General features: G+C 48.7%; 1 protein-coding gene and 1 long non-coding RNA gene across 2 annotated transcripts; one reads left to right on the plus strand and one right to left on the minus strand.

Moving 5' to 3' along the window:
- The first annotated feature begins 333 nt into the window (after positions 1–333).
- Positions 334–1454, plus strand: LOC143303047 (uncharacterized). Its single transcript, XR_013059017.1, has 2 exons — positions 334–520; positions 666–1454. It is a non-coding gene; the product is annotated as an uncharacterized LOC143303047 (long non-coding RNA).
- A 1677-nt stretch (positions 1455–3131) lies between these two features.
- LOC143303109 (uncharacterized) lies at positions 3132–11989 on the minus strand. Its single transcript, XM_076621148.1, has 4 exons — positions 11599–11989; positions 10076–11366; positions 4209–4955; positions 3132–3756 (listed from the first exon to the last, which is right to left on the minus strand). The coding sequence occupies exons 1-4, from the start codon at positions 11987–11989 to the stop codon at positions 3132–3134; spliced, it is 3054 nt and encodes a 1017-aa protein (XP_076477263.1).
- Between the last annotated feature and the right edge of the window lie 821 nt (positions 11990–12810).

Here is a 12810-nt window from a genome sequence, read left to right on the forward strand (position 1 = left end):
CTTGTACCACCACCAGGTTGTATGCGAGTTGTCGAAGCACACAAGGCAAGCCTCCGGTGAATATCAATAAGGAGAGACAGCGCTAGGGGTAATGGCCCCCCCCTAACGCCAATTCAATAGTCAGGAAATATTAGGACTGGCTAGAACAAGAGAACGCGTGAAGGGGGTGCAACTGAAGTTAATTTATAAGAGGATCCTGGAGCACCCCTGTCATACGCGTAGGGTGGTCATCGTGGAGTTTTAGTCGGTAAGAGTCCGACACTACTCTGCTGTTACGCAATTACTGCAACAGCAGAGTGTCCATGAGGATTTCTCCACGTAAAAAAAAAAAAAAAAAAAAAAAAGGTTGTATGTGAGTTACTCTGGCTTATTAATATGCCTTGTTCAAAGTTGACCAAGCTGAATACTGTCACAGGTCTCTATCTTTCCATTCGAATTAAGATAATAAGAGCTTTTTGAGGTATGGAGTAAATTGAATGCATCTTTGTTGAGCCTAGATGATCCAGAATGGCGAACTACCGTAAGTAAAGCAACTAATCGAAATAATAGACATGCACATATACGTAATATGTTTAATATGGATAGGAAATTGTTTTGAAATTTAACAATCATTGCAATAATTACGTCGGTTCGGAAGTCGTATTACTAGATACTTATTTTCACAGATTTCAATTCACTTATCCATTGATTGATGTCGGGACAAATGAGGAACTTCGCATGTTATTAGATTAACAAATAAAATGTATTGTTCCTGATAAATGGTACGCAGAATAGTAATGGAAATAAAAGACTGGTTTATATTACAGTTCAAGTGACTGATAATAGGAAAGCAGTGATGGAAAATGAGGCAACGTATTATAAAATTGAATCCCTAAGTATAGCATGTAGATAATATTTTGAGTGTTGACGAAGGACAAAATTATGCACATTCCTTTTCCAATTCCAAGGAAATACATCATTGATGAGTCAGTTGTCAAAACACGATGGAAATTGCTCATTGTTAATTGAACAAGTTTGATATAATTACACAAGCTAAAGATTTAACTTGAAATTTGTTTGCAGAAATTTATTTTTGCTTATACCTGATGTCAGGCGCGGTATTAAGTATTATGCTTTTATAACTATTGTTTTAAATACTTTTGTGTTGAAATATTGTCGTTTGGGTGTCTGTTTTGTACTGCAGGAGTACCCGAAATAATTATACTCGTCATGTACAGCTAAACAACTACAGGCAGTTGATCCTATTCCTGGAACGCGTTGGATTCGTGTTTACATGGTACGTTGATTGGAATCACTTAGAGACGGATTACTGGGGGTGTGAGTAATTATGTTTCCGCCAGGCTTGGATAGAGAACGCGTTTAATCGACGTTTAAAGGTCCGCTTAAAATACACATGCTCTGGTAGTTTCTAATTGGATCGTTATAGATGTCGTATACTTTCTGCTAAATCCGTTTTTGGGAGACATTAAGATGAAAAAGGTCATATTTTTAAAGAGGGGGAGAGAGGTGGTATGCTTTGGATAAAGGTAACAATTTTATATGAAGGATGATTATTGTAAACATTGAATATAATTGGGGAAAATTGAGAAACTGGTGTAACTTGTTGTATTATGAGCTACAGGCCTGGTGCTGTGTCTATCTCCTATCACTTTAATACAATGGATGAGACATTTGTATGGCCTTTTTTGATAATGGAAAACGTGTTCGTGCTGTATGTTTTGCATTCAATAACAGGAAATGGTTCTGCAATTTCAGTAATTCAAAGTACTTGCAGTATAATGATAAGTGTAAATTCGACCAATTGCGGGGAGACGTAATCGCGAGGAGAGACGTCAACGGGGGTCGTAAATCCCCGTTACGATTGTAGCAATCGACACCACGAATTGATCGATCCCCTGATTTCCGTTGAGATAATAAGGGGTGATTGAGTTTGTATAACACTGTGATTCACAGAGTTATAAATTATATATTTCCAACACTTAGAGTACACTGACGCAGAGAAATAAATAGTTAACAACTTGTCGCACGACGATGCGATAGATATGTGCGCTAGAGCAGGGCTCTTATACTGGAAATTAGTGTATTAATGGACTTAGCACTATGATGTATTTAGGAGAGAAGATGTATGTTCGACCACACCGAGAACCGACAAAGATTTGCGGGAAGTATGCGACTCTCGCGCTATGTGTAGACTGCCGCGTTAGGCGTTAGTTTTTAGACTGACTGTCGCTCTTTTTTTAATACGGAAGAAAAGTTCGGTGTGGGTGTGCCCCTGTGCCTAAAGAACGCGGATTCGTTGTTCCCACTTTCGTTAGGAAAAGTGAGGGTAACGAACCGAGGTGTCGATTGGTCATGACCTGCATTACTGCTCGAAGGGATGAGTAGGGAGTCTCCTACCATCGTGGTGGATAGATGACTGTGTGCGTGAGAAAAACCTAGCTTGTTTTATTACAGGGCTATTCGGATTTTCCTAATGGGTGCATACCCGCTTTCTCCGTGTTTTAAGTGCGACTAATAAACCCAAGGACCTCTCTAAAAACCGACTGTGTTTCGAGAATATTTTTAAGCTTTAGAAATTCTTCAAGACAAACGGATTGAAGACACATGGCGAAACAATACAGGGAAGTGAAAGTTATGGTGGGCCCTTAGGTTTATTGAGGGTCGAAGTGACGTTACGCATGTCACAGACGAAATTCGAGCAACTGTATATAACAAACCGAAATTCCGAACGCCTTATCGCGTGTGACCGTCCGGTCAGCACCCGTTCTCAGCCGCCTGAGTGGCATTCGATCACTCCAGCCGTTCTCCGAATTTTACACTAAGTATAAACAAAACCTTCTCCCACTCCAACGAATGGAAGAATATAAATGCTCCCTTCAAAATCATCCAGTCAGTCTAATAAAAAAATTCTTAACTAATCCAAGTATCGAAAGTGTATCATCGCGAACCGAAAAATTGTATAAATTGAGTAAAAAATAAAAAGAACTTAATCTCCTTTTCGGAAATTAACAAGTTCCTTATTTTTACCTTAATTTTACACGACACGCAGGTCGGTTGTTGTCCGGTCGCGCGGGCTGGCGTGCAGATGTTTTAGGCGGCGTAACATCCTCCCCCCGTTGAGAGGGCACCGATCAAATTCTGGCTGTGGAGTCAGGTGTGTCGTTGGTGACCTCCTTCGTTCCGTGTGGACGTTCGGCCTCGTCTGGATCTGGGTGGATGGGTAAGGGGACCAGTCTTTTGACACCGCGGTCCAGGATGCTTGTTGCCGTCTGCACGGTAGCGGTCCGGATGATTCCGTCGGCTCCTGGATGGACCTTGATTACGCGGCCCAAAGGCCACTGCATAGAGGGCACGTTATCCTCCCTGAGGATTACTACGGTGCCTTCACGAATGTTATGTTTGCCCTTGTCCCATCTGTTGCGGCGGGTTAGCTCATTTAGGTATTCTCGATACCATCTGCTCCAGAAGTGCTGCTTAATCTGGTGAATGCGCTGCCAACTGGATAGCCGGCCTGATGGAACTGTCCTGAAATCACGCTCCCGTAAACTGGTTAGTGTGTCACCGATCAGAAAATGTCCGGGACTGAGGACAGGAGGATCTTTCGGATCGGATGAGATGGGAGTCAGTGGGCGTGAATTGAGAATGGCCTCAATTTCTATCACAAGGGTGTTGAAGTGCTCAAAGGTCAGGAGCTCCGTACCGACCACGCGGATGAGATGGCGTTTGAACGCTTTAACCGCGGCTTCCCATAAGCCGCTAAAATGTGGTGAGTTCGGAGGATTAAAACGCCATTGTATTTGTCGGTCGGCGAGAAAATTCTGTACCCTATCCTGGTGGTCGTCGGACTGCAATAGGGTCCGGAGTTCTTGCAGCTCCCGGTTAGCCCCAACGAAATTGGTGCCGTTGTCGGTGAGGATCGTTGCGCAGTATCCTCGCCGCGAGATGAAACGGCGTAGCGCGGCCAAGAAGGCGTCGGTGGTTAGGTCGCTGACTAACTCTATGTGGACCGCCTTTGTCGCCAGACGAATATGGCGGCGTACGTCTTGATTTTACGTCGGTTGCGGTCCCTCCTCTCCTTGATGTAGAATGGGCCGCAGTAGTCGATTCCGACGTTCGTGAACGGCCGCGATTCGGTAATACGCGCCTCTGGTAAATCACCCATCAAGTATTCCACTGGTGGAGGGTTGGCTCTGCAGCAGCGGACGCACCTTCTGAGAGTGCGCCATACCTGGCTACGGCCGTCGATCGGCCAATAACGCAGTCTCACCGCGTATAGTGTAGCTTGTGTCCCCGTGTGATGATTGTTCCGGTGCTCTTGCTCTATAATTAGCTCTGTCACCGGGGATTTTGGTAGGATGATCGGGTGTTTTTGGCTGAAGGGTATGGCGGAGTTGGTTAGTCGTCCTCCTACCCGGAGTAGCCCATCTTCGTCGAGGAAGGGGTTTAATGGCTGTAGTTTCCCTCCAACGTCCTCGCTTCGATTTTTCTGGAGGATCCGAATTTCAGGCGCGAAATGACTGGATTGGACTATTTTTATTAGTCTGTTGTGCGCTGCAGTCAGTTCGTCTGTGGTGAGATGGGCAGATCGGTGTTGCTTATGTCTCCATCTAAGACACCGGGCGACGATTCTTATTAGTCTTGGCCAAGACGAGTAACGATGGAGGAGTGTGTTATCGTTAATATTCGTCTTCAGACAGATCGTCTTCTTTTGCTCCGGGAGGTCGACTACCGGTGTCGGATTCCAGACCGGCCAATAGTTTTCGCTTTGCAGGAGCCACCTTGGCCCGTTTTTCCAAATGGACGGACATAGGAATTCCTTGGGCGTCTGGCCTCGGGAGATGAGATCCGCTGGATTATCGTCGGTAGGCACATGACGCCAGTCGGAGATATTGGTCTTGGCCTGTATCTCAGCGACTCGATTCGCCACAAATGTTTTCAAGGTGTGCGGCGAAGACCTGATCCAATGGAGCACGATGGTGGAGTCAGTCCAGTATACTATCCGCGATATCTTGGTCGTCAGGGCCTGTCGTATTGACGAAATTGTGGCGGCACGGGCCACGCAACTTTTCAACGGCTCCAGATACAAAGCGCGACGCCACCAAAGCGCAACACCGATGTGCCCAATCTGTCATCGATATCCTCACACTCTTTCCGCCGAATTCTCGGAAGAGCATACTCGTGCCAGCACAGGCGGCACATCTTATGAATGCACGCGAGTGGGGATATCGATGGGCTACGAAGGGCAGGATCTGCGCGAAGAAAAACAAAAAGCAGAGTCAGTCTGGCTTGCGTCATTAGAAGTGTAACTCCTCGGCCCTTTTCGATAGCAACGCGACGAACGACATCTCGGTGTCTATCGTTATTTGTTAGTTGTTACCTGTTGTCCGTTAAATGTTATTGTTGATCGTTAATTGTTAACTCTGATTGTTGATTAGTTCCAATAAACTGTTATTCGTTAAAAACACCAAGATTAGTTCCTTACGCACCTATCACCATACGACCTCAAATTGGTGACTACCGACGTGATTTGACGTAATATTTAGTGAAAGAGGTGACAGTGATAGTGCTATCGTTTTAACCACCGATTTTGAGTGCACCGCGACGATGGAAGGTAATACACAGGGAACCATAGCCAGCCAGGTGATCAGCATGTCTCCACTGCTGCCCACGAACACGGCGGCATGGTTCGCCCTTCTGGAGAGACAATTCGAGGCAGCGCGAATTACGGAAGACACCATTAAGTACGTGACGCTGGCAAAGTGCCTCAACGATCAACAGCTCCAGGACGTCGAAGACCTAATGACGAACCCTCCAGACATCGGACGCTATGAAAAATTAAAACATGCGCTCATTCGCAAATTATCCGATACGGACGCGACCCGGATAAAGAAGTTGGTGGAAAGCGAGGAGATGGGAGATAGAAAACCATCCCAGTTTTATCAACACCTAAAAAAACTCTCCAGCCCCTCCACGCCCGATGATTTTACCCTCACGCTGTGGAGGAACCGATTACCCGCCCGCATCAGGCGTATCCTCGCGGCAGTCGACGATTCGGACCCAGAAAGGTTATTGCGGCAGGCGGACCTGATCGCGGAAGAATTCCGGGAGGATTTTCAGCGCACCGCCCGGGTAACGGCAGTAATGGACCCACCAGCGCAAAACGTGGGAGCATACGAACCAATGGCCGCCGCAATCAACGTGTTGAGCGAGCAAATATCACAGTTGCGGGCACAGATGAACGCGTTGAGCATGATTAATCACCGTCGACCACGATCACGATCACGCTCGCGTTCGCGATACCACCGACGTTCGCGCTCGCGAGATCGGCCACGGCAAGACGGTCTGTGCTTCTACCATGCAAAGTTCGGAGAATGCGCGAGGAGCTGTCGTTTCCCATGCACGTGGAAGTCGGGAAACGAGACCAGCCGTCCGTAGACGCGGCAGACGACGACGGCCTGCGATCCCGCCGCATCTTCGTTACGGACAAGGGAACGAAGATTTCTTTCCTCGTAGACACTGGCGCCGACATCAGCGTATACCCCCGCAGCAAAATTCGTAGGCACGTCAAGAAAAACGCGTACGAACTATTCGCGGCCAACGGGACGCGCATCGCAACGTATGGAACCACTGCGATTGACCTTAACCTGTCCCTTAGACGAGCCTTCAAGTGGAACTTCGTAATTGCTGACGTTCAAACGCCTATCATAGGCGTAGATTTTTTAAGCCATTATGGGTTGCTCGTGGACCCGCGAAACAAACGACTCCTCGACACGACAACCCAATTATCAACAAGGGGATATGCTGCCACGACGGAAGAAATATCCATCAAAACCGTAATCGGCGAATCGGTCTACCATCGACTTTTGGCGGAGTTTCCGGATCTAACTCGTCCACCGGCCTTCGGACGAGAGAAAATCCGACACAGTGTGGTACACCATATTGAAACCACACCCGGGCCACCCGTCTACAGTAAACCTCGACGTCTCGAACCGGATCGCCTCAAGCAAGTCAAGGCGGATTTCGCAACAATGATCGAGCAAGGAGTGATGCGGCCATCGAAGAGTCCATGGGCATCACCCCTGCATGTCGTCCCAAAGAAGGACGGAAGTCTACGACCATGCGGCGACTATCGTGCGTTGAACGCTCGCACCATACCCGACAGGTACTCCCCACCACACATCGAAGATTTCGCGCAACATCTGTACGGTAAGCGTGTCTACTCAAAAATCGACCTTGTCCGCGCTTACCACCAAATCCCGATCGCGCCAGAAGACGTTAAGAAAACCGCGATCACGACACCTTTCGGACTTTTCGAAGCAACCAACATGATGTTTGGGCTTCGAAACGCCGCGCAAACGTGTCAAAGATTCGTTGACGAAATTACCCGCGGTCTAGACTTCGTGTTCGCTTACATAGACGATTTCCTAATCGCATCCGAAAACGAAGAACAACATCGCGAACACCTTCGGATTTTGTTTGAACGCTTAAACGAGTATGGCGTAGTCATCAACCCAGTTAAGTGCGAATTCGGTGTGAACGAAATCACATTCTTGGGACACACCGTAAACGCCGACGGGATAAAGCCGCTAGCCGAACGCGTTGACGCTATTGTAGAAGTACCGCTCCCCGGGACCGTTAAAGCACTACGCAGGTACCTCGGTATGATTAATTTCTATCGACGTTTCATACCGGGGGCCGCAAAAATTTTTCAACCCCTAAACGACCTATTAAAAGGAGGAAAAAAGGGCAACGCGCCCATCAAATGGACAGAGCAATCCGAAGCCAGCTTCCGCGAGTCGAAACGCGCCCTCGCTAACGCCACGATGTTAGCGCATCCGATACCCGGCGCACCTGTTAGCCTCGCGGTAGACGCATCCGACTATGCAATAGGAGCGGTCCTCCAGCAACGCGTCAACGACTCTTGGCAGCCGTTAGGTTTCCTTACCAAACCGTTGAACTCCGCGCAGCGAAAGTACAGCGCGTACGACCGCGAATTACTCGCTATGTACACTGCGGTAAAGCGATTTCGACACGCCATTGAAGGGAGAAATTTTACAATTTACACCGATCACAAACCCCTTACATATGCGTTCAACCAAGATCCTGATAAGTGTTCGCCGCGACAATTCCGGCAACTAGATTACGTCGGACAATTCACTACCGACATAAGATATATCAAGGGGTTAGACAATAACGTTGCCGACGCTCTGTCACGCATCGAAGCGATAGGAAAGTCTGTGGATCATCGAGCTCTCGCCGCCGCGCAAGAAGCCGACAAAGAACTAAGCAACATCGTCAACTCCGGTACATCCGCGCTACGGTTAAAGAAAATACGTTTCCCCGATCACGACGTAGAAATATATTGCGACGTATCGGGTGACTTTGTACGACCGTACGTACCGAAATCCTTGCGGCGCGACGTATTTAATTCGCTCCATGGACTTTCCCATCCAGGGATACGTGCCACTCAAAACCTGGTGACGACGCGTTTCGTCTGGCCGTCCATAAACAAGGACGCCCGAAATTGGACACGACAATGTATCCCGTGTCAACAATGTAAAGTCACCAGGCACGTATCCTCACCCGCCGGAACATTCGGAGAATTAGCGGGCCGTTTCGAACACTTACACATAGACATTATCGTGATGCCATATTCAAAAGGCTACCGATATTGTCTAACGTGCATCGACCGTTTTTCGCGTTGGCCCGAAGCCATTCCCATCGCCGACATGGAGGCGGCAACCGTCGCTTCGGCTCTCCTTTCCACGTGGATATCTCGTTTCGGCGTGCCTTTAAGAATAACGACTGATCAAGGACGCCAGTTCGAGTCGAACCTATTTAACGAACTATGCCGGTTGCTCGGCATCAGACATTTGCGCACGACAGCCTATCACCCCGCGTCCAACGGGATGGTAGAGCGCCTGCACCGACAACTAAAAGCAGCAATCAAATGCCACGATACGAGCAACTGGGTGGATATCTTGCCGATAGTTCTATTAGGCATACGAACAGCCATGAAAGAGGACCTAAACGCGACGGCAGCCGAAATGGTTTATGGCACCGGCATACGATTGCCGGCAGAATTTTTTGTACCGACGAAACAACAGGCCAATTCGGAATTCGCAAGTCGCCTAAAAGACCGAATAGGAAAAATCAGGCCTCATCCAATTACGCGACACGGCGAAAAGAGAACCTTCGTGTTCCGCGACCTCGAAACATCGCCTTACGTATTTCTGCGTCGCGACGCCATCGGAGACCCCTTACAACCACCCTACGACGGGCCGTATCAGGTTATAGAGCGAGGAAAAAAGACCTTCACGGTTAAAATAAACAATAAAAACGTAATAGTGTCCATAGACCGATTGAAACCCGCATTTCTTTTTAACGACAATATTGAACACCATAGCACGGAAAAGCGCAATGTAACAATACCGCCCGGTGCCCGAAACGAACAAAGCGAAGGGGACTCAAGAGTTCATCACACCACACGCGCGGGCAGGAGAGTTCGATTTCCTGATCGGTTTCAGGCGGGTCTCGGATAGGCGTTAGGAGCCGGCGAACGTACACCCTTGCCTGTAATATTTATATATACTTTTCATTTATATAGCGTTATCACTGGTAAGGGGGTACTGTGGCGGCACGGGCCACGCAACTTTTCAACGGCTCCAGATACAAAGCGCGACGCCACCGAAGCGCAACACCGATGTGCCCAATCTGTCATCGATATCCTCACACTCTTTCCGCCGAATTCTCGGAAGAGCATACTCGTGCCAGCACAGGCGGCACATCTTATGAATGCACGCGAGTGGGGATATCGATGGGCTACGAAGGGCAGGATCTGCGCGAAGAAAAACAAAAAGCAGAGTCAGTCTGGCTTGCGTCATTAGAAGTGTAACTCCTCGGCCCTTTTCGATAGCAACGCGACGAACGACATCTCGGTGTCTATCGTTATTTGTTAGTTGTTACCTGTTGTCCGTTAAATGTTATTGTTGATCGTTAATTGTTAACTCTGATTGTTGATTAGTTCCAATAAACTGTTATTCGTTAAAAACACCAAGATTAGTTCCTTACGCACCTATCACCATACGACCTCAAAATCAAGGACGTCAAAAGAAGTGCCCCGCTTAATTCGAGACGTGGTATGGAGAGCGATTTGAGCGGCGCTACCTTCGACCGCGCCGTGAGGAGTCGATTCCAAATATTGTTCTTTCGGTCCGTCGTCCGCACGTAGACGCACGCCCCATATGCCCTTTCGCTAGCGTCACAGAATCCGTGTAGCTCAATTTTCGTTGCGGATTCTATGATGGTCTTCCGAGGGAACCTTGCCGCATTTAACAACGGCAATTGGGTGTGGTATTTGATCCATTCTGTGTGTACGTCTGTCGGAAGGGATTCGTCCCAATCTACCTTCAATGTCCAGACCTGTTGCACAATCATTTTTGCTCGAACGATTACCGGCGCGAGCAATCCTAGTGGATCATAGATTTGTGCGATGACTGAGCTGATTGATCGCTTTGTGACTCGGGAAGTGTCACTGTTCGTCTTGACCGAATATAGTATGGCATCGTCGGCTGAATCCCAAAAGACGCCGAGTGTTTTTAACGTAGATGACTCACCGAGATGTAATTTCTGGTTGGTGTCTTCCTCAGGTAGCCCTCGTAGCAGATCCCGATCGTTTGATGCCCATTTGCGGATATTTAGACCGGCTAGCTTAAGTAATTTCGTGAGATCATTCCTGACTGATAAGGCTTCGTCCTTCGTATCGGCTCCGGTCAACGCATCGTCGACATAGAAGTCTCGCCGTAGGATCTGCGCTGCTCTCGGAAATCGAGGTCCCTCGTCTTCTGCCAGCTGTTTGAGACACCGGATGGCCAGATACGGGGCTGCGGATAGACCGAACGTTACGGTGTTGAGTCGGTAAGTTTCGATCTCTCCGTTGTCGGCACGCCACAGAATCTTTTGATAAGGACGATCTTCTGGACGTAGGATGAATTGACGGTACATTTTCTCGATGTCGCTGGTAAGGACATATTGAAATGACCGGAATCTCAATAGGATGTGTCTCAGGTCTTCTTGTAATTTCGGGCCCGTATGAAGGGCGTCGTTTAGAGACACTCCCGTAGTACTTGAAGCTGAGCCGTCGAACACAACCCGGAGCTTGGTGGTGTCGCTCGATTCCTTGATCACGCCGTGATGTGGTAAATAATATCCGTGGTCGGTGGCGTGATCCGTGTTGATCTTCGTCATATGACCCAAGTCTAAATATTCTTGGATCACAGCACTGTACGCGGTTTCATATTGTTTGTCGCGTTGGAATCGGCGATGAAGAGAGGCGAGCCTGCTCATTGCAGCGGCCTTCGATGACCCTAATGAGGAAAGCTTTTCGTTGAATGGTAATGCAACGATGTATCTGCCTTCCTTGGTTCGTCGGACATGGTTTCGGAAATGTTCTTCACATAGTCGTTCAGATTCCGAAAGATGCGTAGTGGCCGGTCCCTCATCGATCTCCCAAAACCGTGCGAGGTCCTCTTGCAGAGCCGTTGTGGTTGCGTGGAACGTATTTATCGCGGTTTGGGACGCTGGACTCCCCCCGATTACCCAGCCGAACCGTGTTTTTTTGTAGACGTAGTTCAGGTTCGCCTGGTTGCGCCAGATTGACCTGCCCGATGCACAGCGACGCAAATGTTGATCCGGTGCTAAGTAAGACATCGATCGGGGCTGGGCAATGGAATTGTGGATCGGCTAGTTGAATATTTCTGGGTAATCCCAGACTCGAGGGGTCGATGGGCTCGCTTGGTATGAAGGTCGATATGGCAGGGATAATAAGAAATCTCAATGTTTTCTTATACTTGCCGTCCGTCGACGTGATTGTGGCCGTGGTGTATCGTTTTGCCGTGGTGCTCAAATTATCGAGGGCTCCGATCTGGATCGCACATCTCCTTTGTTTTATACCGAGGGAATTCACGAGCTTGTCGGTCATGAAGTTCATGCTCGACCCAGTGTCGAGTAAGGCTCGGGCTCGGATTGGTTGTCCCTATTTGTTCAAAACCTTGATCTGTGCTGTGGCCAACAGATCATGATGCAGAGGGGTATGGGTAGATGTGTTTGCTAGTCCGATCCCCCTTGCTGTCGTAGTCTCAGACAGTCAGTTTTGCCCCGGTTGGGACTTGGACGAGGAGGTTGGGGTGGTGTTCTAGATCCGGGCTGAGTGTGACTCGTACGAGGCATGCTCTTTCGTACCTCTTGGAGCCGAAGATGTATGTTTCCGTGAAGTGTCGGATGTTCGCCTCGACTTGTGGGACGACCGCGACTTCGAAGATCCAGATGGTGATTGTCCGGTGGAGGCTCGCTTGTGTGATGAACGACTGCCCGACGACCGACCGCTCGGTGCGCGACTGCCCGACGACCGACCGCTCGATGAGCGACTGTCCGACGACCGACTGCTCGGCGACCAACCGCTTGCCGATCGCCCGCTCGACGATCGACCGCTCGACGACCGTGAGTCTACCTGGGTTTGTTCGCGGTGTAGATAAGTATGATGTAGGTGACCGCAGATACGACACGAACCCGATGTGCACTGTGTCGGCGAATGTCCTCTGCCTAGGCAATTTATACACAACGATGCCTTCTTCACGATCTGAAAACGTTTGGTCGCTGATTTGGCCTTGAAGATTTTGCAGTGTCTGATCTCGTGAGGTCCGTTGCAGGTCGGACACACCACCGTTCTGCTGGTTGTAGCAAGGGTTCGCCCATGCGATATGGTTGTTCGCTGACCGTGGTGTTTGTGGGCTGACCCTTTTGATTCCTTCT

Source organism: Bombus vancouverensis, chromosome 8, assembly GCF_051014615.1.
Source record: "Bombus vancouverensis nearcticus chromosome 8, iyBomVanc1_principal, whole genome shotgun sequence".
Taxonomy (NCBI): Eukaryota; Metazoa; Arthropoda; class Insecta; order Hymenoptera; family Apidae; genus Bombus; species Bombus vancouverensis.